Raw genomic sequence first — 25,505 nt, forward strand, 5'->3', positions numbered from 1 at the left:
AACATTGTATTTTGAATATAATTTATCTTCGGGTGGTTATATATTATATAATAATGTCGTGCTGACCGATTTCGGCTTCGACGGCCAATCTCAAGGAAGACCGGCCAAATACGCAGGACATATGTGTGGACAGGTGTGTGCGTAAACACAGGTGCACTCTCTATTCTCTCACTCTCATAACACGAAGGGACGGGAAATCCGACACGACCAGCAAGAGTTCAGGTGCAGAACCAATGGCTTTACGTGCTTTCCGGGAAACGCAGAGTGTACACACTTCCAACTCCCAGACTCCGAGCTGGTACTGAGAATTTTTCGATAACTTTTATGCGCTCGTTCTAGTGTTTGATTCCAGGACCTCTGGCTCTGCGGCCTTATATATAGCTACTACAACAACGAGGCAGTCAAATAAAACCAGTGTAGTGTACAAGTTCAATTGAAATGTACTATAAAAATAGTAAATACCTACGTAGCTTTATAATAGAATATACAAATAACATCACATCATCAATTAAGTATTTCAGTTTGTTATTTATTGTTTGTAAAATGTGTATCACTAAAAATTACTCTATTAGAACCAATATTTAATGTAGACTTACATAATAACAACATTCTTCTCTAATAAACCATTTTTTAAACGCAGAAATAAAAAACAAAACAAAAACACATCAACTATGAAAAAAAGAATCAAAAGCAAAGTATACCTTGTCTAATATATACATTGTCATTTTACATGTTTAATTGTAATATTAATTACTTTATAAACTTTTTATATCCATAAAGAAAATAATAAAGCAATTATAACTACGCGTGATAGACGTGAAACCTTTTTGCGTCTCATATTGAAACATTACATGCGAAATCGTTGTCATCAAATTCTTTTTTAATCATTGTCGCGAAAAAGAAGGCTAAATGTCAAAAAGGATAATTTTGTATTTAAAACTACAGAATGTTACTAAATACATGCGGGTAACCAAATTCAATTGTATACTTACCTACGTTATTGATCATGACACACGTATGAGTAGACAGCCAATGAGACAAGTAGACAGTTTTTAGTCTTCCCTTTAACTTACTATAATTTTTAATTAATTTTACATAATAATTTCACAATAAAAATAACAATAATCAATAATAATAATCACATGTATATAATTATTATAATTAAACACAAGCTAATACGTTATCAAATAAATGACTTTCACAAACCTGAAAGGCTGAAACCGATTTAGTCAGTGCCTCGCGCGCGTTATTGTCACACGTGTCGCCATCTTGTTTCAATATTTCCCGCCGTTTTTATAACATACTAACCGAATTTTGAATTACAAAAAAATACATATGTATGTTATTTCGTGTTTTTAGTAATCAAATTAATACAATCAAGTATTTTTTATGTGAAATCGACGTTCAGTGAACAGATATCGATTTATAAATATATTGCTTTTATTCAAGTGAAATTAATAATACAATAGTCCAACATAAAATTTACATTCTCATTTACAAATAAATACATATACTCTCCATCATTTGAGTAATAATAGTACCCGCATTCGCGAAGCACTTAATGGTATCGAAAATAAAACGGTGTACTTAAATAAACTGATTAGCTACGTGTTTACGTAAAAAATAAATTTAAAAATAAAAATTCTAATAAAATGTCAAAAATGACAATATCTCTTATATATGCTCAAAGCAAACAATGGTTGAAGCCATGGCACTGACGAACTTGAGTTTGTTTCGTCCAAAGAAGACTGATATGGTGTACCGACAACGCCAAGCGACGCCTCTGAAAGCGCCGCCAAGTGCTTTATCAAAAATCCTCTCAAGAAGCGCTGAGACCCTGGTAGCTACGACTAGATGTGGTAAGAAAATAATAACTGTGTTAAGTTTTTTTAATTTATATGTAAAAGACAAATAATATTTCTAACACAGATTTGTTTGAATCATAAAAAAAAATGTTACAAGTTACAAAAAAATTAGACTGTAGACATTTCTAACACTTGCGAGAACAATTTTAATATAAATTACAATATGCACTAATGTTTCGAATCAAAGTTAAAAATTACTGAGTAAATTAAGTAATAGTCATCTGACCACGTTTGTTTTTTATTATGTAACAAAACTGTACAGTGTTCATACATAATACCTAATTAAATACGGAAAAACGTTTTCGAATCAAGCTTAGCTTAAAAATTACAATAATTAGTGTGATAAACGCTTCTTGATTTAAGAGTTTAAACATATATTTACTATTAAAATAAGATTTGATTTTCGTTCAAATAAAAATTATATTTATATAGCAAAAATATACACCAATTTCTATGCTGGATTAAATTCGACTCCGTTCAAGTACTTGTTATTTTTCAAAGCAAAAGTTTTTGTGTTATTGTCTTATTTAAATGATATTGTAAATAAAACAAATCTGAATTGAAATAAGCCTAAAATAATACCACCAAGTAACAACCACTAAGTTCCGTTCGGTACATTTCGAACTACGTAATATTAAACTAATATATCTTCTTATTATACAGGGTCATTGGTAATTCGACGTATTCCCGTTAGGAGGTGATAGGGGTGACTATTTGCGATAATTTTAACCCCCATATGCATAATGCAAAAGTTAACAATTTTTGAGTTATCACGTTTTTTAGATTTTTTCAAAATAAGTCAAAAATGCAACTTCAAAAATTTATTTAAAAAAAAGTATAAATTAAAATCAATTTTTTTCTTCTGATTTATAAAAACGATTAAACACTGGTTATTTGTCAATATTAAAATAGTAATTATCTGTCCAAATTTAAAAATGCGAGACGGAAAAAGATATTACTTCAATATTTTTTTGATTTTTTTTCCACAAAAATGCCTTAAAAACTAAAAAAATCGTTATGAAACTTGTCCTGCAGATTATTTTAAAAACATACACTTATTTCAAAGCAATCGAAATAAAATGACCACAAAGGATGCTGGTGGAAATTCGTATTCGAACAAAACTTACCATATGCATACCTAACCAATGCAAGATTATTCGAGTATGTTTCCTAATCAACGGCTACCCGATGTATCGGTTTATAATAAGCGAATCCGAGAGACTGGTAGTGTTCAGAGACGACAAATTAAAGTCGAAAGACTCCCAATCCATGTTGTTAATTACTAAGAGGATAAGAATTTATCGATGAACCATTCGAACCATTTGTTATTGTCACTTTCAATATAATCCTAACGCTTAATTAGGGGGAAAATAATAATATAGATAATACCTTGAAAACGAAATTGTCAGTGTTTATTTTACATGAAACAGAGAACTATTTAGCATTCCATAGATTCACGGTTCAGGTGCTGGTTCCAGAATGTGGTAGAGGGAGAAACTACGAGCAGTTCCCAGAGCCAGCGACACGGGTGTAGGTTTATAAGGAGGACCCTTAACAATTCATATAAACAGGCGTTTATAAAGTGCAGTAGGTAAGCACCTTCACTGCACGTGTACCTAGTCAAATTTGATAGGAACCTATTAGCGCAACTTTGGATATTTGTTCTAACATTAAACTAACTGCAGTTATCGATGAGCCAAGGTCTTTTAGAAGGTTATAGAGAGATTTAGCTGGTATTTCTCTTGCTCCCACTTCCACCATATGTGAGGTAACCACATAGTCATTTTATTTACACATTTGTTCATTTTTGCTGGATAGGCTGTTAGTATGTTCGTTTCCCGCAATACAGTAAGCTCTACAAATACTATACGTTTGATTTGTCTAGAAAATATAAATATCACCACCTTTTATGGGATATTTAATTAATTATTGTGTTAGAAAAGTTTCGCTATCAAACTTGATTGCAAGCTTCACTTCAAAAACTATTAATTTAGTCCGCGATAAACAGGGTGTCGAGTGTTAGGTACCTTACGGAAAATTTATCATGATTGGTTTTTATCTATTAAAAGAAAAAAAACTACATTTCGACATAACATTCAGTAGTGCAATAAAGACAAAAAATAGATTAACTGTGCATTTATTTATTTATTTTCAAAAAAGTTGACTACCAAAACTATATTGTAATAATTAAATTAAAATGTCATCTAATGTCACTATGTCCTTCCTTGGAGTTCAAGCTGGGTTTATACCAAATTTTATCGGTACTAAATTCACAAAGACAGACACTGTCGCATATATAATATAGACTTAGTACAGAATAGTATCGATTAGTAGAGCTAATTCGTATGCGGTCGAGTAATTAAGACCTAAAAGCGTAACAAACTACATTTCTTTCACATTTATAATGTCAGATAGGATAGAGCTACTAATCTACATATTTAATCTATGTTCCTTCCATTTTCTACATCCGTGGCTTTGTCGACATTGCACACATAACAAAATAAATCGATAAATGAAAACATCACTTCGCAATCGATGTTTATTTATTTTTTACAACACATGTTAAAATTGAATTGATTCGCCTGGGAAAGTTTGCCCGCCTGTCTCTAGCTAGCCATAAGCTGTAACGTATGAATATATCAAGAACGCCAAGCATGAACTTTAAGCAAAAGTGATTGTTATCATATTAATAATAACAATATTTTGATTAAAGAGTGACTTTGAGCTTGAGTAAAGATATTTAGTTTATTTTTTTAATTACATTTTTTATATAATGAAAAATGGACTATTTGAAGATATAATTGATACATCCCTTAGATACACCGCATCTGAACAAAACATCTTTTCTTAAGGAGAATAGTTAGCGCGTATTCCATCACATTGTTCTACTAAATCGATTAATTTTTTACTTAATAAAATTTTAAAATGACTAACTGACATAAAACGCACTGCCTAAACATAAAAGCCATGGCACAGGAACATAAGGAGAGAGTTTTTAAAAATAAATCTCCTAATGGGGTCAAATGTTGGATGAACTTTTGTGTGATAATTTGTCATTACTGATGTTAGAATTATGATAATTTGAGGCTTATGATAATGAGTTAGAGACAAATATCAAATTATTTGACAATTGACTACTTAAGAGGGTGAAACTACGAACAAGAGTATATTTATAGTTTGACTTTGAAAGTAAGAAATAAGTAAAACGGTTGACAGTTTTTATGGCATTGGTTGGCGGGCGAGCATATGGGCCACCTGATGGTAAGTGGTCACCACCGCCCATAGACAAAGGCGCTGTAAGAAATAATAACCATTCCTTACATCACCTATGCGCCACCAACCTTGGGATGTCAACAACTAAGATGTTATGTCCCTTGTGCCTGTGATTACACTGGCTCACTCACCCTTCTAACCGGAACACAACAATACAGAGTACTGTTATTTGGCGGTAGAATATCTGATGAGTGGGTGGTACCTACCCAGACGGGCTTGCACAAAGCAAGCACCAAGTAAGTAAGTAAGTGTGTGGAGGTTTGCCCTTTGTCAATGTCCCCTCGGATAGACGGTTCGATTTGTATAAACATCAATGTTAAAATCTCTAAGATTTTTTTTGTTTAAGTTTAACTTTTAAGCTACTCTTGGTTTTTTATGCAGGCAAAGAAATAAAAACTCGCAAAGCAAGGAGTACTGAACAACCAGGCGAAAGTACAGTAAAGGGTGCCCGATCCCTCGTGCTGCCATCACTGGGCAAGTGGGGTGACGAAGACAGTCTGAAAAGCAGGTCCAGAAATGGGAGGTGAGCATATATCATAAATATGTAAAATTTTAACATATTTAATTTATTAAATTTATTTATTTATAAATATGAGCCGAGAGTGCCCAGTGGTTAGAACGCGTGCATCTTAACCGATGATTTCGGGTTCAAACCCAGGCAGGCACCACTGAATTTACATGTGCTTAATTTGTTTATAATTCATCTCGTGCTCGGCGGTGAAGGAAAACATCGTGAGGAAACCTGCATGTGTCAAATTTCAACGAAATTCTGCCACATGTGTATTCCACCAACCCGCATTGGAGCAGCGTGGTAGAATATGCTCCATACCTTCTCCTCAACGGGAGAGGAGGCCTTAGCCCAGCAGTGGGAAATTTACAGGCTGATTATGTTATTTATATTATATAAAAATATATATTATAATCATTTTATTTAGAACCATAGTATCAGTTATCTACAGAATTGAAACATGCCTGAAATTTTATAAACGTTTAGATCTAAAAGTTAATAAATTACTGTCATAAAATAAATGACCGTTTCTTATTTAAATTGATAAAATTACATATCGGAGGGTCGAATGGTTTTGTATTCACCTGCCTCTGTTATATAAATCTGCATACAGGACGAAGGTTGTGTCCTAATTTCAATTTCTTTGTTAACCAACCTAAAAATGGGGGTTCTCCATTCGATTCAAATGTATTTAAGAGATTGGTGATCATATATAAATAGGGTCTTCGTTATGTTATATGCATTATGCACCTTTATGAAACATTCAGAATTATCATAATTCATTTATATAAATTATTAAGTTCCAATTAATAATAATTTATACACACATATAATAAAATTGGAGTGTCTGTTTGTAATATTAAAATAACCGCTTTACTAAATACATATGTATGCACGGTAAATATACCAAAATAACATTTTTTTCAATTGTCGTCTGTCTGTTTGCTCCGGCTAATCGCTGAAACGGCTGGACCGATTTTGACGGGACTTTTATTGGCAGAAAGCTGATATAATAAGGAGTAACTTAGGCTACAACAATAACTTTTTTGTTAAAATCAAACGCGCACGAAGTCGCGGGCACATTTAGTACATTAATATGTCTGTTAAAAAACAGACATATTAATGTACTAAATGTGCCTAAAACTACTAAATTGAAATAAAAATAAGTTTTATTTTTATTGGCGAGTTTGATTAGATATTATTAAACTAATTATTGGTGTAGTAAAATACATTTCGTAGTTAGTTATTATGTAATTCGATATTAAGTTTCCTGTTATTACAGCTATTGAAGAACAGTATTACAGGCAATAATTTAAAAACGAATCGATCAACGCTAACCGTATAATCTGCTAGGCCATATGATTAATAATGGTGCAATATTTGTTTTAAAATTTGTTAAACGTAAACACGGCACATATTATACGTGGTAAACTTACGATAATTCGCTTTAAGTTAGGTGTTATTTTGGTGCGTCAGCTTTTAAATTGAGTTTAAGTTGAAATGGTTAGAAATATCGACGAGTTGAGTGGCTATAATAACTGCCAATGAAACTATGGTAGTTACTATTGATTATCGAATAAAATCAAATGTATTTTATTCAAGTTGACTTGACAAAAAGCATTATTGAATAGTCAATATTTATAATGGTATATAATTCCTGAAGCGTAACGTAGAAGGGGCGGGCGCCTTATAGAGTGAATAAATATAATTATAACAAAAAAAATATATTTTCAATACAATGAATGTATGTATGTATGTATATATATGTGTGTGCTCCAGACAGTACGTACTACTTTACTGTAGAAACTACTTTCTTATAAAATCAGTTTTCAAGTACCGCCTTAAAGAAGTAAACTTAACAAATACAGAATATATCTATGCATACATTATTTATATATGTAATAACATCAATTAAAGTGTCAAAAGTAATACGAGTAAAATGTCTTGGCTGTAACATATTTAAGTAATGGCACTTATTTATAAAGTGATAAGATTAAAATAAGCCTAAAAGACTTTTTAAAACATAAAACTTCGCCAACGTACTCGAGTCCGTTGAAATAATTCATTTAAATTGGTGTACGAAACGGAAGTCAAGTGAGTGTCCTAAGTAAATATTTAATGAAAGCAATCAGTTCACCCTCGCAGTTAGCCGGCACTTCGAGAGTCGACACGCGAACCAAATAAAAGGCCTAATAAGCTAATGCAGGACTTAACGTTAAGGTTCTAAAATATATCACAAAATACTTCTTGGATAATATTAAAAAAAGTATGCTTTGGATTCATTTCGAGGCGATAAAAAAAAGTGACTAATTACTACGCGATAAAACCAGACTCTTAAAACGAGATACGTAGAAAAAAATATATATGGTGTCATTTAAAGTTACAATGAATATAAGGGGTACATTGTTTAGTTTAAAAATCGGAATGCTGATGAGCTTTTAGGACGGAATATCTGCGGCTAAACTAGCCTCTTGACCAATAAGGCAGTCGACACCTTCATAGTAAACTTAGAGCAATAAAATGAACAAGATAACTAAACTAACATGGCAATGCTCTAACAAACTACGACCATCATCTTCTACAGAATTTATCACGGGGAATGTTCCGAGGAATTGTTCGGATTAATCCCGGCTGCTGAATTTCACCTTCGAACATCTCGTCAAAATTCCAAATATCACCCGCACCACCTAGATGTCCGAAAATCCACAACAGCGCGATTTTTAAGACACTTTCTGCCTCGCACAACCACTCTGTGGAACCAGCTTTCGCCGGCGGTTTTTCCGAACCGATACGACTTAGGAACCTTCAAGAAAAGAGTGTACTCTTTCCTGAAAGGCCGGCAACGCACCCGCAAGCCCCCCGGTGTTGCAGATGTCCATGGGCGGTGGTATTCACTTTCCATCAGGTGAGCGTACTGGTCGTTTGCCACCTCTACTATAAAAAAAAAGACCATATCTTTGTCACTTTTTATAACTAGGTCATAGATAAAGTTTGATCGATAAAAATAAATTGCAATTCTCAATATACACAATAAAAAAATTACATTTAACGATTTAATTATTATTGACGTATGTTACACGTAACTAAGCCTTTAATTACCATTTATCTATTGCATTTCAGCTGTTGCAATCATCAGACAGTTTTTCTGGTGAGATTTAGCCTGAATTTAGTCTTTACGGACCGTAGATTATAGACGATTCATAATTAAACTTTAATTAACTTTTAGTTTCTAAGAATTAATAACCTATATCATCGTGGATATATTTAAAAATAAATTGTAATATGACAGGTTTAAAAAGATTGCTATAATTAAAACAAAAAAAGAGTCATATTTAAAAAGAAAGGTTTTAACTAAATATGAAGTTGTCTTCGTCTTTCGACAAAATTATAATTGAAGAATGACTATTTAAGTTTTTATTCTATAGAAATATCAAAGTAAAAGCGTAAAATAGTCATTTATAGTTATTATCATTAAGTTTTACAAAAAAAAGACCCGCTGAGTTTCCTTCGCCGGCTCTTCTCAGGTCAGGGTGTTTCCTTTTCCGAACCGGTGGTAGTATTTAATTTGACTATCAATAAGTAAGTGTAATGCTTCTATATTGAAGAAAGGAGTTTGAGTTTAAAAAAAAATATATGTTGTAAATTAAAGACATCGCGTCATTGACAACTAACTTTATTCTTTTCTAATCAGCCAAGTATAACCTTAACTACAACAATATAGATGCAACAATAATTTGTTTCAAAATTGTAAACTTTTTATATACGTCCATATTTACAATAATCGTAATATAATATACCTTGTGCTAAAAGAATTAAGTCATTCTGTCTAATACTATTATACCTAGTTGTAATTTCACCCACTTCGAGTAGGTGACTCTCAAAATTGGATGATTCAAAGAATTTTATGAATCATATTGCAGACTACAACACGCATTGCGGTTACTTAAAAGCCTTCAGCTCGGTTACTCATGTTCTCAAAATAATAAAATCTGCTTCTTTTTTTTTCTTATATTTCTAAATGGTCGAGAGTAACTAACTCTTAAGTAATTATCCTGGCGTATACCATCCCAGAAAGTATAAAATAAAAAGCTGTACTTGCTAAATGATCTATTTGATATTATGATTAGGTTCATTAACGTACCTGGCTGAACCTATGGTTATGGAAATGGAATTGAACGGAACCCATGCAAATTTATAAAACAAAAACTTATAAACCCCGTTATACCGTTATATAGAGGGGAAATTTCGTTAAATCTTAGCGAATGTAACTCTATAAGGAACCTACCTGCCAAATTTCAGGTTTTTAGGTGCTATAGTTTCTTTAAATATATTTACATTGTATTATTTTGAATTCACAGACACTCACTTTAGCTTAATTTAATTCTGTAGGTGCGCTTAATATTGTTTGGAAACAATTCACACCATATTAATGGGAATATTCGCACACATTTTAACACCTGATACAAATTATTTTCCACAAAGATTTGAGACCTACAAAACCTTGGTCTATATTCTAATAAAGCAATACAAAAACTTAGCTGGTACGTTATTGTATAATAGACATTGAAGGAAGGCTAGCTATTCAGACTACTCCGTGTAACCGTATTATTGAGCCAAGCAGACAATGAAGGGTTTAAGGTGATTTGTATTGATGATAGCGGCCACAGGCCTGCTCCAATCACAAATAAACAAATTTGACTTTGAATTGACGTGATATCATTGGTCGAGATCTTGAACAACTTATGGTATTCATTATGGATTCGTGAAAACATCCGTTTTTAATGTCGGCGAAGTTGTTATCGGAACTTTGAATAATTAAACCGGATAAGTATTTTAAATAAAGATATAGTCATCAAGGACAGTTTTAGTGCATAATGTAGCAGAGATTTTAACAAATCACATGGTATATAAAAATCTAAATTTTGTTTATCTTTATTGCGTTTTCATTTGGAAAAGTCAATGGGTCAAGTTTTCTGGTAACATGTTATGGCAAAACTTTTAACTGTTATATTCAGATTTCTGACATGTTTTACAAGTCTCTCAACTCTAAAAATAGGTGAAAAGTTTTAAATATAATTCAGTGTACAGTAAAATTTTGTTAAAAAATATACAAGTATTACTACACTAAAAATAAAAAAAAAATTTTTATTCAAATTATAGTTTTGTATAATAAACTTCATCGCGATATTTACGTGGACTCTATTCGATACATTGCATTTAGTCTGGAACCTTGACATTAGCCGCCATTTTTAATGGAGAGCGATGTGTTAAGCTGTCAGTCCGAGGAAGTCATTTAAATATTTAACGAGCCCTTCAGATATACATATAAGTATGTGTTAACATTAAAATCTGTAAAAGGATTCTTTGTCGAAAATTTAAAGAATAAATTAGATGTAAACTAAAATTATAAATGCGAAAGTAACTCTGTATTTCGGTTTGTTATGCTCTTACGGCCATATTGGTTAACTTAATTTAATGATTTTTGTTTATGAAACAGGCTTAAACCCCAAGGAAGGATGTAGGCAATTTTCTATACATAACACCCGACTACCAAACTAAACATGCGAGCGAAACCAACAACTTTTCCCTTTATATATTGGGGATTGAAACTAATATCATTAAAGTTATTGCCGTAGATATGTACAAAGACAAAATATGCAGTTTAGTAAAAAAAATGGATATTGAAGCCCTTCCTGTTTTGCGATATTATTTAAGATTAATCTAATTGTATGAGTAAACTAAGACTCTGACATAAGTAGTCAGAACGAAGAATTTGTCATGTATGAGTTATTGCAGGTATATTTTAAAATTATTTACTATATTTTTCAGATTAATTTAAATTAAATTCACCCCGTTCGAAGTGAAGATTCTAACCGAGCAAAACCGGAAAGAAATTCAGTAGTTTTTACTTACTTAGTGACTATATACAATCAATTTCTTTATAGAAACTAACAAAGCACTTAGCTTTACATTGATTGAATACTGTTACACGAAGATTCAAATATGCTAACTTAAATCACAAATATTTAGATTTTGGATTTGAGGTCGGTACTAATATACGAAGGATCTCTCTATGAGCAAATTCTTTAAATAAACTTTCCTGTTGTGTGACATGATTTTTCGTCAACTATCTATTAAATAATATAGATTAGAACTAACAAATTAATGATATTTATGTTTAATCTTTACAAACGGTATAAAACACAAAGTAAAAATAATTTTGACACATCCTTTATAAAAAATCAACAATAGATACCTCGATACTTAATTTAAATTAATTAATATATCTAAATTACTTAATAATAATAGTTTTATTCAAAAGTTACCTTTCCTTTTTGACATTGACGTTCAAAAAACAAGTATTATACAAGATGTCTGTCAGTTGTTACTATGTGTGTGTACGACGTACAATGAAAATTTGTAATAAAAGCCTGTAAGTAAATGTAGACCTGACTTCACATTTAACTGCTTCATTATTATAACACCATAAGGTTTTTTTTTTTTTAAATTAGTTGCCGTATTAGTTGCCTGCTGGTAATTATACGTAAAGTAGTCTACCTAACACAACGTCTAATACCATGATCGTAGTGTGAACGTATCAGGTATATTTGAGTTGAAAGATCGAGTAAATATTTTGTTAAGAATTTTTTTACGATACCTTTTAGAAAATTGTCCAGAAAATAATTAGCAATGATAGCCGAATGCTTTCAAAAAAAGTCGAGCTAGAATGCTGGACATTTTAAGTCATCTAGTCAATGATGAAGTAGGATCAATTCTTCACTTGTACTGTACCTAGTTATAGACAGAGAAATAAAGTTACCAACAAACCATAGATCGACGGATCGTGGGCATACATAGTGCCCACTAAGCGGAACCGACGTACCGAACGTCATACTTCACAATACAAATAGTATTTTTTTGGCTGACACGTTTCTAGCACGGTCATGGTATGAGATGTTGTAGTAGGCTCCTTAAAATACTAAGTATATATACGATTTAGGTGCAATCAGAATTTTTTGAATAAAAACCATAGTGAGCGAAACAAAAACAAAATTAAATAGCGTTCAATTGTTAAAAAATAAAAGAAGAATCAACAAAAATGCTACTTCTGCAAAAATGTTATTTGTTGTTTTCACCTTGAGGCATATTGCCAAGAAAGCAGTTTGTAGCTCCATACCGGAAAGCGATACTTTTTTCCTTCCAATTTGTATAGCTTTTATCTAAGCCAGAATTATTTACCTTATTTATCACCATGTTTTAGAAAGAATACGATTTGCATAATCATGATCTGGACGCGATAAAATTAAGTCACCGTCTTACAGTGTTCCCGAAATATCTTGAATATTCCTAGACAAATGAATGAAATGAATCGAGATTAATAAACAACACCAGCATATATGTATATGTTTTAAAGTAAACTTTTATACCTAATGGGTTATTGGTTTATTTTTGTCAACGCAGACGTTGTTGTTTGACGAATCTTTCCTGTTGTTTTTTTGTACCAAATAGCATAGCAATTTAATCTGATTAAGGAAATTTTGAAAATATTCAAACTTGTAACATTTCCTCGGCGAATAACAAATAAGTAAGCATAATAATTGAACGAACTATGTTATTCTATAACGCTGATATGAATGTAATGAAATATTAATGTCTTATGTGGCCGACATATTCCATGCGAATGCACTTGGCATAGACTCGTGCCATCGATTGCTTTGCATAAAATATGAAATAACGTTCAAAGTTTGTTTGTTGTTTAAATTCGATTTTAAAATACTAAGATGTCATGTTCAGAAGTCAAATCAATATTAGTATTATATGTTTGATGCAGTTGATAATTTCTAGTGTAGGTATAATTTATTATATAATTTATTTCTAGTGTAGATAGAAATATTTGTGATCAAAACACAATCAACGATAATATTTAAAAGAGTTTATTGTTATTGAAACCACTAAATCTTTTTTTTTTAAAAAGCAACTTTATTCAGTTACGTTTATGATTAGACCGTTGTTTTTCTTCATATACACTTTGAATTTACTATTCATAGCATAAAAAAAATCTGAAAAAGCTTGATATTGAGATTTCAATAGATATAAAATAACAAACGAATATGTAGCTGGAAGGTAATGATATATCCGGTAGCAATAATTAACGCAGGCGCAGCATGTCGTCTTCTTCCATATTTCTCTGTCAGACATCATCTCACAAGTAATTTTATTTTCAGCCATATCGTCTTTCACACAATCTATCCATCGTTTCATTGGTCGTCTCCTTCCTCTATATCCATCCACATCCATACTCAAGATCTTCCTCACAACATGGTCCTCATTCCTCAGTATAACACGCCCAAACCATTATAGTCGGCTTCCACATAACTTCTCGGTTATCGATTAACATTTCTCTCAACGTTCTCATCTCCGCTACATGCAGGTTTCTTTCATTCATCCCTTCTATGGCCCAAAACTCTGATCATATGTATTAACAGTATTATAAATAGTTTATTAAATTTGCAGCGGCAGCAGTAGAGCCGGTAGCGTGGATAGGAGTACACAAGGGTCCACGGCCAATCTAAATGCTGATGAAGATAATATAAATGTTGTTGTCAGGTAAAGTAGTAAAGTGGTCTGGAAGACTTTAAACTTTCGTAATAACAAAGAGATCCTGCTATAGTAGGTACCGCAGTTTCTAAATGCAATGCCATACTGGGGATTAACTAGAATTGTGATGATGAAGTGATTCTATGGTTGCGAAGGGAGAAAAGCGAACTGCACAGAACATAATATAGTCAAGTGTTTCAAGTGCGGCAATCACAAGTGCACTTTCTTTTCAAGGGTATACAAGAGTCCTCATTCTCATAATCCGATGGGACAGAAATTCCAACCAGACCAGAAAAAATCAAGAGCAGACGTTGCTTCTGCTCTTGGGAAAGCTGCTTAAGGGAAACGGGAATATAAATACTGCTATCGTCTAGACTCCGAGAAATGACCGAGATTTTCTCGACGATAATAATCGATATATTTTTACTGACCTGACCGGTGGTTTCGTCCTAAGGATCTACAGCCTTATATGCTAGCCACTAGACCACCGAGGCCTTCAACTTGTATACAATAATTGACTTTTATCCATAATATTGTGTCGAAGTTGAATCCAAATATAACATTTGTAGAGTTCGACCGGTTAATGACAAGGAACGTTCGCTGCGTGAGCGGCACATGTTAGAGTTCCCGGGTAAAGGGCAGATCATCTGTCACGGTACAACTCCAGGACAGAAGCCTAAGCTTTTCTCATACAACGTTGTATTTGAACCAGCTGCAACACAAGTAAGCTATAGATGATACTCCGATTTAATAAGATCACGTCGGTTATTTTAAAATTTCCAGCTAATTACAAGACTGACACTGCAACTAGAACAGCCTAATCAATACTCCTTATTTAATTTTGTTCATAGCGTTATAACTTTTTTTAATGTTCAAAGGAAGATGTTCTGGAATATTCTGGTATAAAGCGTCTACTAGAGATGGCGGTCGAAGGGTTCTCGTGTACTGCCTTCTGTTACGGACAAACGGGCAGCGGGAAGACTCACACTCTCACAGGACCACCGGGACTCGTGAGTTATTTCATTTTTCATTTTTTTTTTAATAATATAATAAAAATCAATGTTCCACGTTGTAAAATAATTTAATCAATCGTACTGTTAATTTCCGTAATGTAGCCTACATTATTTATGGTTGTCGATAAAAATACTATTAGTAATACTATTAATAATTATAATACTATTGGTAGTATTATAATAATTTCATAGTGAAAAAAAAAAAAAAACTTGAATTGCTACTAAAGGTTGCGGGTTAAAAAGGCATGAGTCGGATAAAAGTCTGCCACGAGTCTAAACATTCATTTGTGTCAGAGCAGCGAGGTGACATGAGCTCGAAACGTTTTACGAGAAAATAGATCCATCGGAATCATATCAATCGCATAAATGCATCGAAAATGCGTCCACGTAATTCCTATATTTATAAATACTATTTCAATTATGTAAACAGCTTTATTGTCCGTCAGACTGATATCTTTTTTTATATGTATATAGATGAACAGACAAACACAACATGCTGTGTATTGTGTTTGTCCGTTCATTACGTATAGCTGCTGGTGTTTAGTTATAAAGTGTTTTATTTACACTTAGGACATAACAATGCTCGCGTATAATAAGAGAAAAAAAAAAAAATACATTCATTTATTCAATCTGTACCGATCTCTTATTTTTCTACTACTAAACATCAATATTTTATATGACTGTGTATCAATTAATTCATATTTAATATTAAACATGTCTACTGTGTATAATATAACCAGTTCTGTTCTGATCAACAAGAACCAGGGTAGACTGGTCAGGCGATGAGCACCCCATTATGTTTAAGAGACCTTCATCGGCGTGGTTTTTTTGCTCCGCTTGCACTCTATTGGTCCATAGTATAATGCTGATGAAAATAAATGCGTATCGTAAAACATTGTAAAAACAAAACTATAAAAATATCAGTTTTTTTTTTTTCAAAATGAAGGATATTTTAAATTTTCGAAGCCCATTTCATAAATGAAATCTATATAGCTTTTTATAGAATTTTTTTTTATAAAATACGGGCAATTTACCACCCCATAGTAAGTGGTCACCACCGCACATAACCAATGTGCCACCAAACTTGAGAACTACGATATCAGTTCCTTGTCCCTGTAATTACACTGGCTCGGTCACCGTTCCGAATAGAACAGCGATATTAAATATTGATGTTTGGCGGTAGAATATGATTTAACGTATAACTTATCTTAATTTTATCAAAATATCCTTTCAATGAAATTACATTGCATAAGTTATTAAAGACAATGAGATTTAGACATAGACAATTTTGTTTTTTTTTTCTAATATTATTTTTACACAACAAATATGAATAGAGGTTTATTAAAACTATGAACATACAACATCGCGTGATAAAACCACTATAACGTCATGTCCACATCACGCTTATTATCATTGTATTAAACATTTCGAACCGTTACCGGTTTCCAAAGCGTTCGATCAATATCTTTATTTTACTAAACAGAAAATATCACAAATTATAATCAATTGAAGTTTTTAGCTTCGATATCGGCCTAATGGGCTATCACGTATACCCTAACGTAAATTTATATCTCAAGTAACAATTTCATATTTCCTATAAATAAGTAATAAGCATACACACTCTCGATAAAGTTTTTCTACGTTTACTTTGAAAGAAGTTTTTATAATCAATACATGTTTTAATTTGCGCGACAATCGTTTCCAAGAAAATATTCTTGCTTTGTCAAATAAGTATTTGTACCTACTTATAAATAAGTAAACCATCCCTTGTCACATTGTACACTATTACGAGTAGGTATAATAATCTAATTATTGTTTAAAATATTGAATTTCGACGCCCTTATCACATCTTTAGATACTTACTATGTCGAATGGGAATGTATGTATACTCTATTCCGACCATAACAGGAAAAAAGCCAAATAAACAACATTTGACAGCAATTGTCGCGATATCATTGGTCGAGAGCTTGATTAATCTATGATATTCACTATGGATTTATGAAAAATGGCAAAAGTAAAACTAAAGTGGATATAAGTAGTTAAGTGTAATAGTGTTTTATTATAAATAAACATACATATTAATCATAAAGTCTTAGTAGTGCACAGTATAGCCAAGCTATTAGCAAATCGCATGAGATACGTAAATCTAAGGTTTGTTTACCTTTATTCCTACTTCGATTGGAATAGGCTATAGCTTGTTGACGACTTATTAGCTGTTTTAGAGAAAGGTAAGTTTATATATGAGGCAGATTTTTTTATATTATTATTATTAACGCAATATCATCAATCGAGTGAATTTCATAAAGGTCCCGTAGTACTTCATATTTGTTGCTAGTTTAATATCGTATAACGTAATACCGTCCGATCATAGTGGTACTGTGATTGAAGTTTTTTGTATTTTTGAGCATTTGTTTACTTAAATATATATTTAATAAAATTTCTCAGAAATTAAATAACGTTCATAATTAAACTAATCATGTGCCTGTATAGGACGCAAATAAATTAATTTATATAAAAAAAGATATATAAACTGATCTAAAATACTCTATCATAACGATACAGGTAGAGAGTGGAGCGAGCCCTTACTCAGAGGACCACGGGCTCGTCGTGCGTTCCTTCGTGTATCTGTTCCAACTTCTCCAGGACAGACCCGACTGTCACTATATTCTTAAGGCGTCTTTTTTGGAAATTTACAACGAAAAGGTTTGTTTCTTTAAATTAACTATTATTAAAATATCTAAATCATTTTATACAACAAAATAAGTGAATTATATTTTATTAAAGTATGCTCTTAGAAGACACGAGAATTGAATTGAAATTGGATTGAGCCTGCGCCCTCCCAAAAGAAGTTATCACTTCAAAAATCTTTATAACCCATCTATATTTTATAGAACATAAGAAAACATTTTTATACGTAAAACATCTTACGATACAAAGTCTAAAGGGAATATATCGGCCATTTCAGGTGATAGATTTATTAAATCCGGGCAATTCAAGGAAACCGTTACAAGTGAGATGGTCTAAGGAGAGCCGCAGTTTCTACGTTGAGAATCTTTTCATGGTCGATTGCGAGCAATTAGACGACTTGTTCGCTGTTTTAGAGGAAGGTGAGTTATCTACGACGCAGGACTTAAAACATTCAAGGAATATCGTCAGTCGTCCGAGTTTTATAAAATACTCGAAGTACTTTAATCGATTCCGATTAAATTGGTAATAAACCGAGTATAATTATTCATTAATATCAGTAAAGTAACGCTTAGAATTGGTAGGTGTCTTTTGATTGAAAAGTTTCTATTTATTTATATATTTATTGTTTGTCCGCCGCAGGCACGCGCAACCGCGCGGTGGGCGCGCACGCGATGAACGCGCACTCGTCGCGCTCGCACACCGTGCTCAGCGTGCGCGTGCGCGGCCTCGTGCGCGAGCAGCGCGGCGTCGCGTGCGCCACGCACGGGAAGATCAACTTCGTGGACCTGGCCGGCAGCGAGGTCACCAAGCGCACCAACAGCACCGGCAAGACCCTGGAGGAGGCCAACAACATCAACAGGAGTCTCATGGTCTTGGGTGAGTGCGTGTGAGCGCGTGTGAGCTCTATGGTGTACCAATAAAAAAATGCTATAATCTACTTCTATCTGAAATGAGGAACTTACGAGCTTAATTCCACGCAAATAAATCTTACCTAAGACCAAAGGATCCAAATAGACCTTCGATTAGTTTAAGGTGAAAACGTCGTTGCAAAAGATATCATCGCGATCAATATTATTTAGGAGTATATTTATTATAGTGTTTTAGGAACCAGTTTTAATTGCTTACTAAAATAACAAAATAAATAATTATTTAGACTTATAATATATCTCCAATTGAGCTATACCAGTGTTCGCATACACCGGTCAGTTGGCCGCGATGTCTAGTGAATGACGGACCTCCTTAACATAGACACACAGTAAATGGTCACTGTGGAGTTTGTTCAAATTTGTAAATAATTTTTACATTTTCACTAATCACTTTCAGGGTACTGCATAGCGCAGTTAAGCGACGGTAGGAAAAAGGGTCACATACCGTATCGGGACAGCAAACTCACAAAACTATTGGCGGATAGTTTAGCCGGGAATGGGGTTACGTTGATGGTGAGAATTACAACTACATCTAGTCTTTCGTTGCGTCGTGACTGGATACGATCCCAATGACGTTCGAGACCTCCTTGACGGACCAGGTTGTCGGTTAACAGGACTAAATCTTCCGTAAATTTTAGAAGAGACCGCGTTGACACCGTAAACGTTAATTCTGGCCGAGGCCCATGCCAGCGTTTTTATGGCATCCTTAAGGGCAGCTGTAAAAAGTTCAGGTGAATTGATATTACCTTGTCTCAATCAAAATAGGTCAAAATGCGGTCAAGAGGTCCTTTACCGTGGTCACCTGTGTAAGTAGTACCACGAGTGAACACTGCTTGACCTTGTTAAAGGCCTTCTCGTAATCGTTATCCATATTTGTTTGAATTTGAACTCCTCATAAACTGCTTAACCGTATAAATGTGGTCGTTAGTAGAGAACTGAATCCTGCCATGTTTTGGATGTTGTCTTGGTGAACAGATCGCATGCATCGCGCCCACGAAGTCCAACCTGAGCGAGACCATCAACACGCTGCGCTACGCCGCGCGCGCCAAGAAGATCAAGTCCAAGCCCGTTGTCAAAATGGTGAGACTGCGCACGTGGTACGATAGGCTTCAACTTGTGGCGGCACTATCAAACATTTTCATCTATCGGCGCGTCGAGGACATGACACTCAAAAATCTGATATTATTTATTAGTTTTCTTTTTTTTCGACATAGGTAGGCGGGCAAATGGTCTATCAGATGATTTCCCATTGCCCTACCATAAAGCCCTACCACCAGGTATATCTTAAAAATAAATTCTTCATAACCATAAATTGCGCCTGCAGGTCCTCTCATGACGCCCATATATTTTTTACTCTTTCCCAAAGTACTAATGTAGTCAACATTATGCTACTTTGTAAACTATGTTTGTTATGTATGTATGTCGTCATAATATATCACGACTAGGACGCGAGAGATGCACTGATCCTGAGCCTCAAGAGGGAAGTTGAAGCTCTGCAAGCTGAAAACCATCACCTCAGAGCTGCGATCCACGTGCACTCTGATTACAACGTGGACTCGTTAAGTAAGAAATACTACTATCAATACACCGCCATTATAATGGCTGATATAAGGACTTGCACAGAGTTCCACCTCAGGTGTGGCAGTCTGAACGTTTCTGATGATCTATATTCTCATCAGGATACCGTATTGACAAGTCAAAGGGTATGGAGCTGTTATAAACAACGGCCTTGAACATTTTTAAAACGATCTAGTTTATCCGTTTGAATTGATGGTACTAATTATGTAATTATTGCTATTGAGTTTTATTTCACTATATAAGATTTTAAATTAACATGTTGTATTTAAAACGAGACTGTCTCGGGAACAAGAAATTCGTTGATAATGTCGAAATATCGAGTTCCAGCAAATAAACGTAAAATGGTAAATATCCCGTTTTAAATACTTGTTATTTAACTGTTTATTTTCTACAGCGAATCAGTATACACTGATTATAATTACAGAATCTTCCGGCATAGAACCTACTCTATAATAGCAAATTTAATTATACTAGAAATACTAGAACTAATCAATGAGATTTTTACTTAAACAATTTTGATACTTTTTAATAATATGATTTATTCCTAACATTAATTAATTATTTTCTTAATTCACTTAAGAACTTCTAAGAAGTTCAGACTTTAGAATATATTACAAAGCAAATTTAAACAGGTCAAAGAAACCGCGGCACACCATCGATAGAAACAAACAAACTGTACCAACTCCCCCAAACAGAGTTGGTCGAACTGGTCCAATTGCACATGGCAGAGAATTCAGCGCTGAGACAGGAAAATACTGAACTATTCGTCACGAGAGACCAACTATTGAGGGATCAAGAACTCCTCAGCAGAGAGAATGAGAGGCTTCTGAAAAAATTGGAAGATGTCAATTCGTAAGTATAATAAGTTTAAAACAAATGTTCTCGTTAAACCGATTCACTCGACGTACAAGTCAATAATGTCATTCTAGCTCCCAAAAAGGGTTGTAAAAATGTATTATAAATAACCGAAATAATTAAAGCGTGTATAAAAAAATATATAAAAAAAGAAAATTTATTAAATATTGCTACTACGCTGAAATGATTATTCAACTTAAACCTCGCCCATTTCAGATTGCTATACTCTAATTAAAAATATAATGTTCTAAGTATGTTAACAGTACCCTTTGTCCTTCCATCTCTATCCACAATATGACATCTCTTAATAATATAATCTATCCAATCACTCGAGCTTGAGTAACAAACGTCAAATTTTCTTATGTAAATTAACGGTAATATTAGGTTCAATATTATTTTTGAATATATATCAAATTTTTCAAGGAACACAGTCAGGGGGAGTGTAATTAAGTGTGGATTGCCTGAACATAATAACTATTTAATCCATAAACAAATGACACTAACTAAGAATATTTGTACTAGATTTACCATTTTTCAAATATCTTCGTTGGGTTAGCTAAATATTTTCATGACAATAAATTATAAATGGACAAAATTCTAAAAATTCGTTATTTTTTTATGCCGACCATAGAACATGCTAGACTATGATTGCAACCGGCAAGCTTTTCAGGCCTTTTTTATTTACGCGTCATATGTACCTAGTTAGGTAACTACCAATATAGTTTTATACATTAGGTTAGGATCAACATTTACAAACAAGTCAACATTGGCGGCTAATTACCCTTTAAAATTTGAATAAATATCAAACATAAGTGAAATATCAATGGCTCGGTCTGATACTGTATTATTATTATCTCTAATCAGTATTTAGTGTAATTTGTAGCTAAACAAGTAAATTATTAACACACTATATTCTGATTATAACTACAGTCTTTGGGCATAGAACACTAAACAGATACACATTCTAACATAGCCTTCTGAATCTAATAGACAGTAAGATTTAGACATAGACAATACTACAACTTTTACAAATTTCTTTATTCCTAGCAATGAAGTACTAAAATTTAACTAGTGAGAAACTGCACAAAATACATTTTTTTTTTAAAACAAAATAAATTAACAATTAATCCTACCAAAATTTCATTATGCTACTGTTATTTCTTGTAGGACGATGTTTGGACAAAGCTGATACAGGTCAGTGGGAGAATCTCCAAGACTGATGCATGAGTATCTATGCATGTCTTTGATCACATAAGAAAATTTTATTTATCAAATAATGTATAGAATTCATAATTTCACTTTTATCAATTACTGAGATGTTGATTTAGTAGGAGTTCATTTTTTAACTTTTTTATTCAAACATAATTAATAATTATATGAAAATAATTTACTTATAATTCATTAACATTTTCAGCGTTTGTACTCGATCTCCGATAATACCAGCGAGGCCAGCATATTCAGATGTTGGTTCCAATGAAGCAAACATTTGGACCAACACAATCAGCTCATCCAACAGTGTCATCAGCAGTTAATACAAAAATACCTATATATAAATGATGTAGAAAATGAAACACTAGTATTTTTGAAGTACTTATAATTTAATAGAATTAATTCTAGTATAAGGTGTAATAAATGGAGTTGACAATATTATATCATATTAAGATATAAATTGGTAGTTTGCTTGCTTTCAAAATCAAATATATATTATATTTTAAAAATGTGGATATTTTATTTAGACACTATACTTTTAATGTACCTTAAAATTACTTTTAAAGCCCAATAGTGGGTCAGTTATGGGCAGATACTTTTTACATTACATAAGAACAGCTCTATACAATGTAGACAAACTTTGGTCAAATTTTATTGACACATTGTTTTACAGGAAAACTTATACTTTCTAGATAAATGATGTAGCTCTTAAAAATTACTATTTTACAATCAGTAACCTAGCGGCACACATTATAATTAATAAAAGTTCATTACACACACTCATTTATGATTTGAAACAGTTTTCTGAAATAACTAGTATACAATACAATCATACATAGCCATTCATTCATCATTTAATTCAGTTTTATACTATTTAATGATTACTATAAAAAATAATAATCAACCATATTTCATGATAGTACAAATGTTTTGTCTGATAAGTGTGACTTGTATACCTCTAAGCCACTATTATAAATTATAGAGCTATTTTTAGTACAATGCTACATAAAATTATGAGAAATAGTAATAATTAGCTGGAGGGTTAATCTATGACGAAAAAAAATTGCATCACAATTATGTTTCCAAATAATAAGCTCTTCCAGCCCAGTTAAACCACTTCCTGTATAAGGACATTAGACCACAAACTAAAGGTATAGAATTCCATAAAAACTTAAAAAAATCTTTACTGCTAGTGTCTCCTAAACCCATATTTCTTTCTTTCGTAGAACAGATCAGTCTTCGAGCTGCCCAAGTTGACAATCTTTGGACATCCATCTCTCTGCAAAAAATATTTTTTTTATTGAAATGAAATTGAATACTCTTATTTTATACACCATATACATAAATATTTATAATACTATTTTTAAATAAATATATAAAATGTATAAAATTATGTTTAGAAAAATGTGATACATAAAATTCTAAATTTAAAATTACTAAAAATAATTAAAATTATTTTATTAAATTTTTAACTTACATCTTTCTCCTGAACCGTACATTCTTTACAATAATAAGCGTCAGACACGCCGGGTCCACCGCAAATGACGCATCTCCCTTGATATGAACCGTAATTACATTCGTCACAAATTCGAACTAGGGTGCAGGGACGCACATACGAATCGCAAATAACACATTTTCCATCACATTTCTCACACAAACGTCCTATAGCTGCAATCAAAATATAGTGTTTATGCCTGAAATATGAAAACATGTTACAAACTATCAAATAGCTGATTTTTTAAACTTACCGACGCCAGGTTGTTTTCTACAGAAAATAAGATCGGGATGATGTTTGGCCATCTTTAGTCAAATAGTTATAAGATATGATTAAGTTATTATTTTGTAGATACAGTAGTTTCTCAAACATCAACAATCTCTTAACCTCAAAAATTGTTTATTGATGACAGTCAGTTGACAAGTGCTTACAAATATGACTAGTTTTTAATTTTTAAACCAAGAAACCGAAAATTGACTGTACAGTCAGCAGACAACAGAAATTAAATTCTATTTACGTATTTTTTATCTTTATAAAGCTATCTTGACTGAGTCCACCACACCGAAGCATTTAGAAGCAATTAGAAGTGTGAATTTTATGGAATTACACATCTTTCATTTATGAGTAGTATTTTGAAAAATACTACTAAGTAATATTGTACAAAATAATGAGAATTAAAAACATGAAATTAGATTTTAGTACCTATAATTATAAAATATGTTTTCGATTGATTTTTAATTTAGTTTTGATTCAATTAGAGATCTCAAAAACTTCGATTTAAGACAGTTAGGTATATTTCTAATAGGTAATTAAAAAAATATAATTTATGTGCAGGTGTCAATGGCGCCCAGGAATAACATACGGTTTTTGTTGGATTACTTATTGTAAGCCTATAAATTATTTTATATAAAATATTTATAAATAATCATTTAAGGTTGTATAGCTTTTAGCTATTGAGTTATATTCAATCACAGAATTATATAAATGTGATGAATACTTTTTGGTTTGACATTTTTATAATAAAAGTAGAGGAAGAATATTTTTGAATTTGACATGGGAATTGTTAATCTGGGTTGAAAAGCGGAAGATAATGGATGACTGTAATAAAAACTGGAAAAATAAATATTGTAAACTATATTAAATATTGTTAATAATATTGTAAACTATATAATTTGACGTTCCTATTTACTTGAAGCTGGGTCTTCATTATTAATAAAATCTTTGAATATAAAGAAATATAGTGTTGTTTAAAAAAACATTTTTTTAATTTACTTATTAACATTACTTTAACATTGCTAACATGGTATTTGAGATATAAAGAAATAAAAGAAAAACATATCGTCCCTACAATAGAAACGTAGTTTATATTTAAGTTTATTCTCTTCCTAAGATCAATCTTCATCATGTCTTCTTCTTATGACATTGGCGAAATAGCCTGTGCCTTTTTGGCACAAATAAAAGCCACAAAAAAAATTCAATTCAATTCTTAGTTTAATG

At 32.4% G+C, this 25,505-nt stretch overlaps 2 protein-coding genes across 2 annotated transcripts; one reads left to right on the forward strand and one right to left on the reverse strand.

The window, feature by feature from the left end:
- The first annotated feature begins 1,521 nt into the window (after window positions 1-1,521).
- Window positions 1,522-23,023, forward strand: LOC113392841 (kinesin-like protein KIF12). Its single transcript, XM_026629431.2, has 13 exons — window positions 1,522-1,859; window positions 5,520-5,661; window positions 14,161-14,253; window positions 14,814-14,967; window positions 15,123-15,254; window positions 17,820-17,960; window positions 18,223-18,364; window positions 18,585-18,821; window positions 19,269-19,384; window positions 19,847-19,951; window positions 20,317-20,434; window positions 21,082-21,301; window positions 22,719-23,023. The coding sequence occupies exons 1-13, from the start codon at window positions 1,697-1,699 to the stop codon at window positions 22,834-22,836; spliced, it is 1,881 nt and encodes a 626-aa protein (XP_026485216.2). The 5' UTR covers window positions 1,522-1,696; the 3' UTR covers window positions 22,837-23,023.
- A 189-nt stretch (window positions 23,024-23,212) lies between these two features.
- Window positions 23,213-24,435, reverse strand: LOC113392843 (PHD finger-like domain-containing protein 5A). Its single transcript, XM_026629433.2, has 3 exons — window positions 24,262-24,435; window positions 23,991-24,181; window positions 23,213-23,792 (listed from the first exon to the last, which is right to left on the reverse strand). The coding sequence occupies exons 1-3, from the start codon at window positions 24,311-24,313 to the stop codon at window positions 23,703-23,705; spliced, it is 333 nt and encodes a 110-aa protein (XP_026485218.1). The 5' UTR covers window positions 24,314-24,435; the 3' UTR covers window positions 23,213-23,702.
- Window positions 24,436-25,505: the final 1,070 nt, after the last annotated feature.

This window comes from Vanessa tameamea, chromosome 13 (genome assembly GCF_037043105.1).
Source record: "Vanessa tameamea isolate UH-Manoa-2023 chromosome 13, ilVanTame1 primary haplotype, whole genome shotgun sequence".
In the NCBI taxonomy this organism is placed as follows: Eukaryota; Metazoa; Arthropoda; class Insecta; order Lepidoptera; family Nymphalidae; genus Vanessa; species Vanessa tameamea.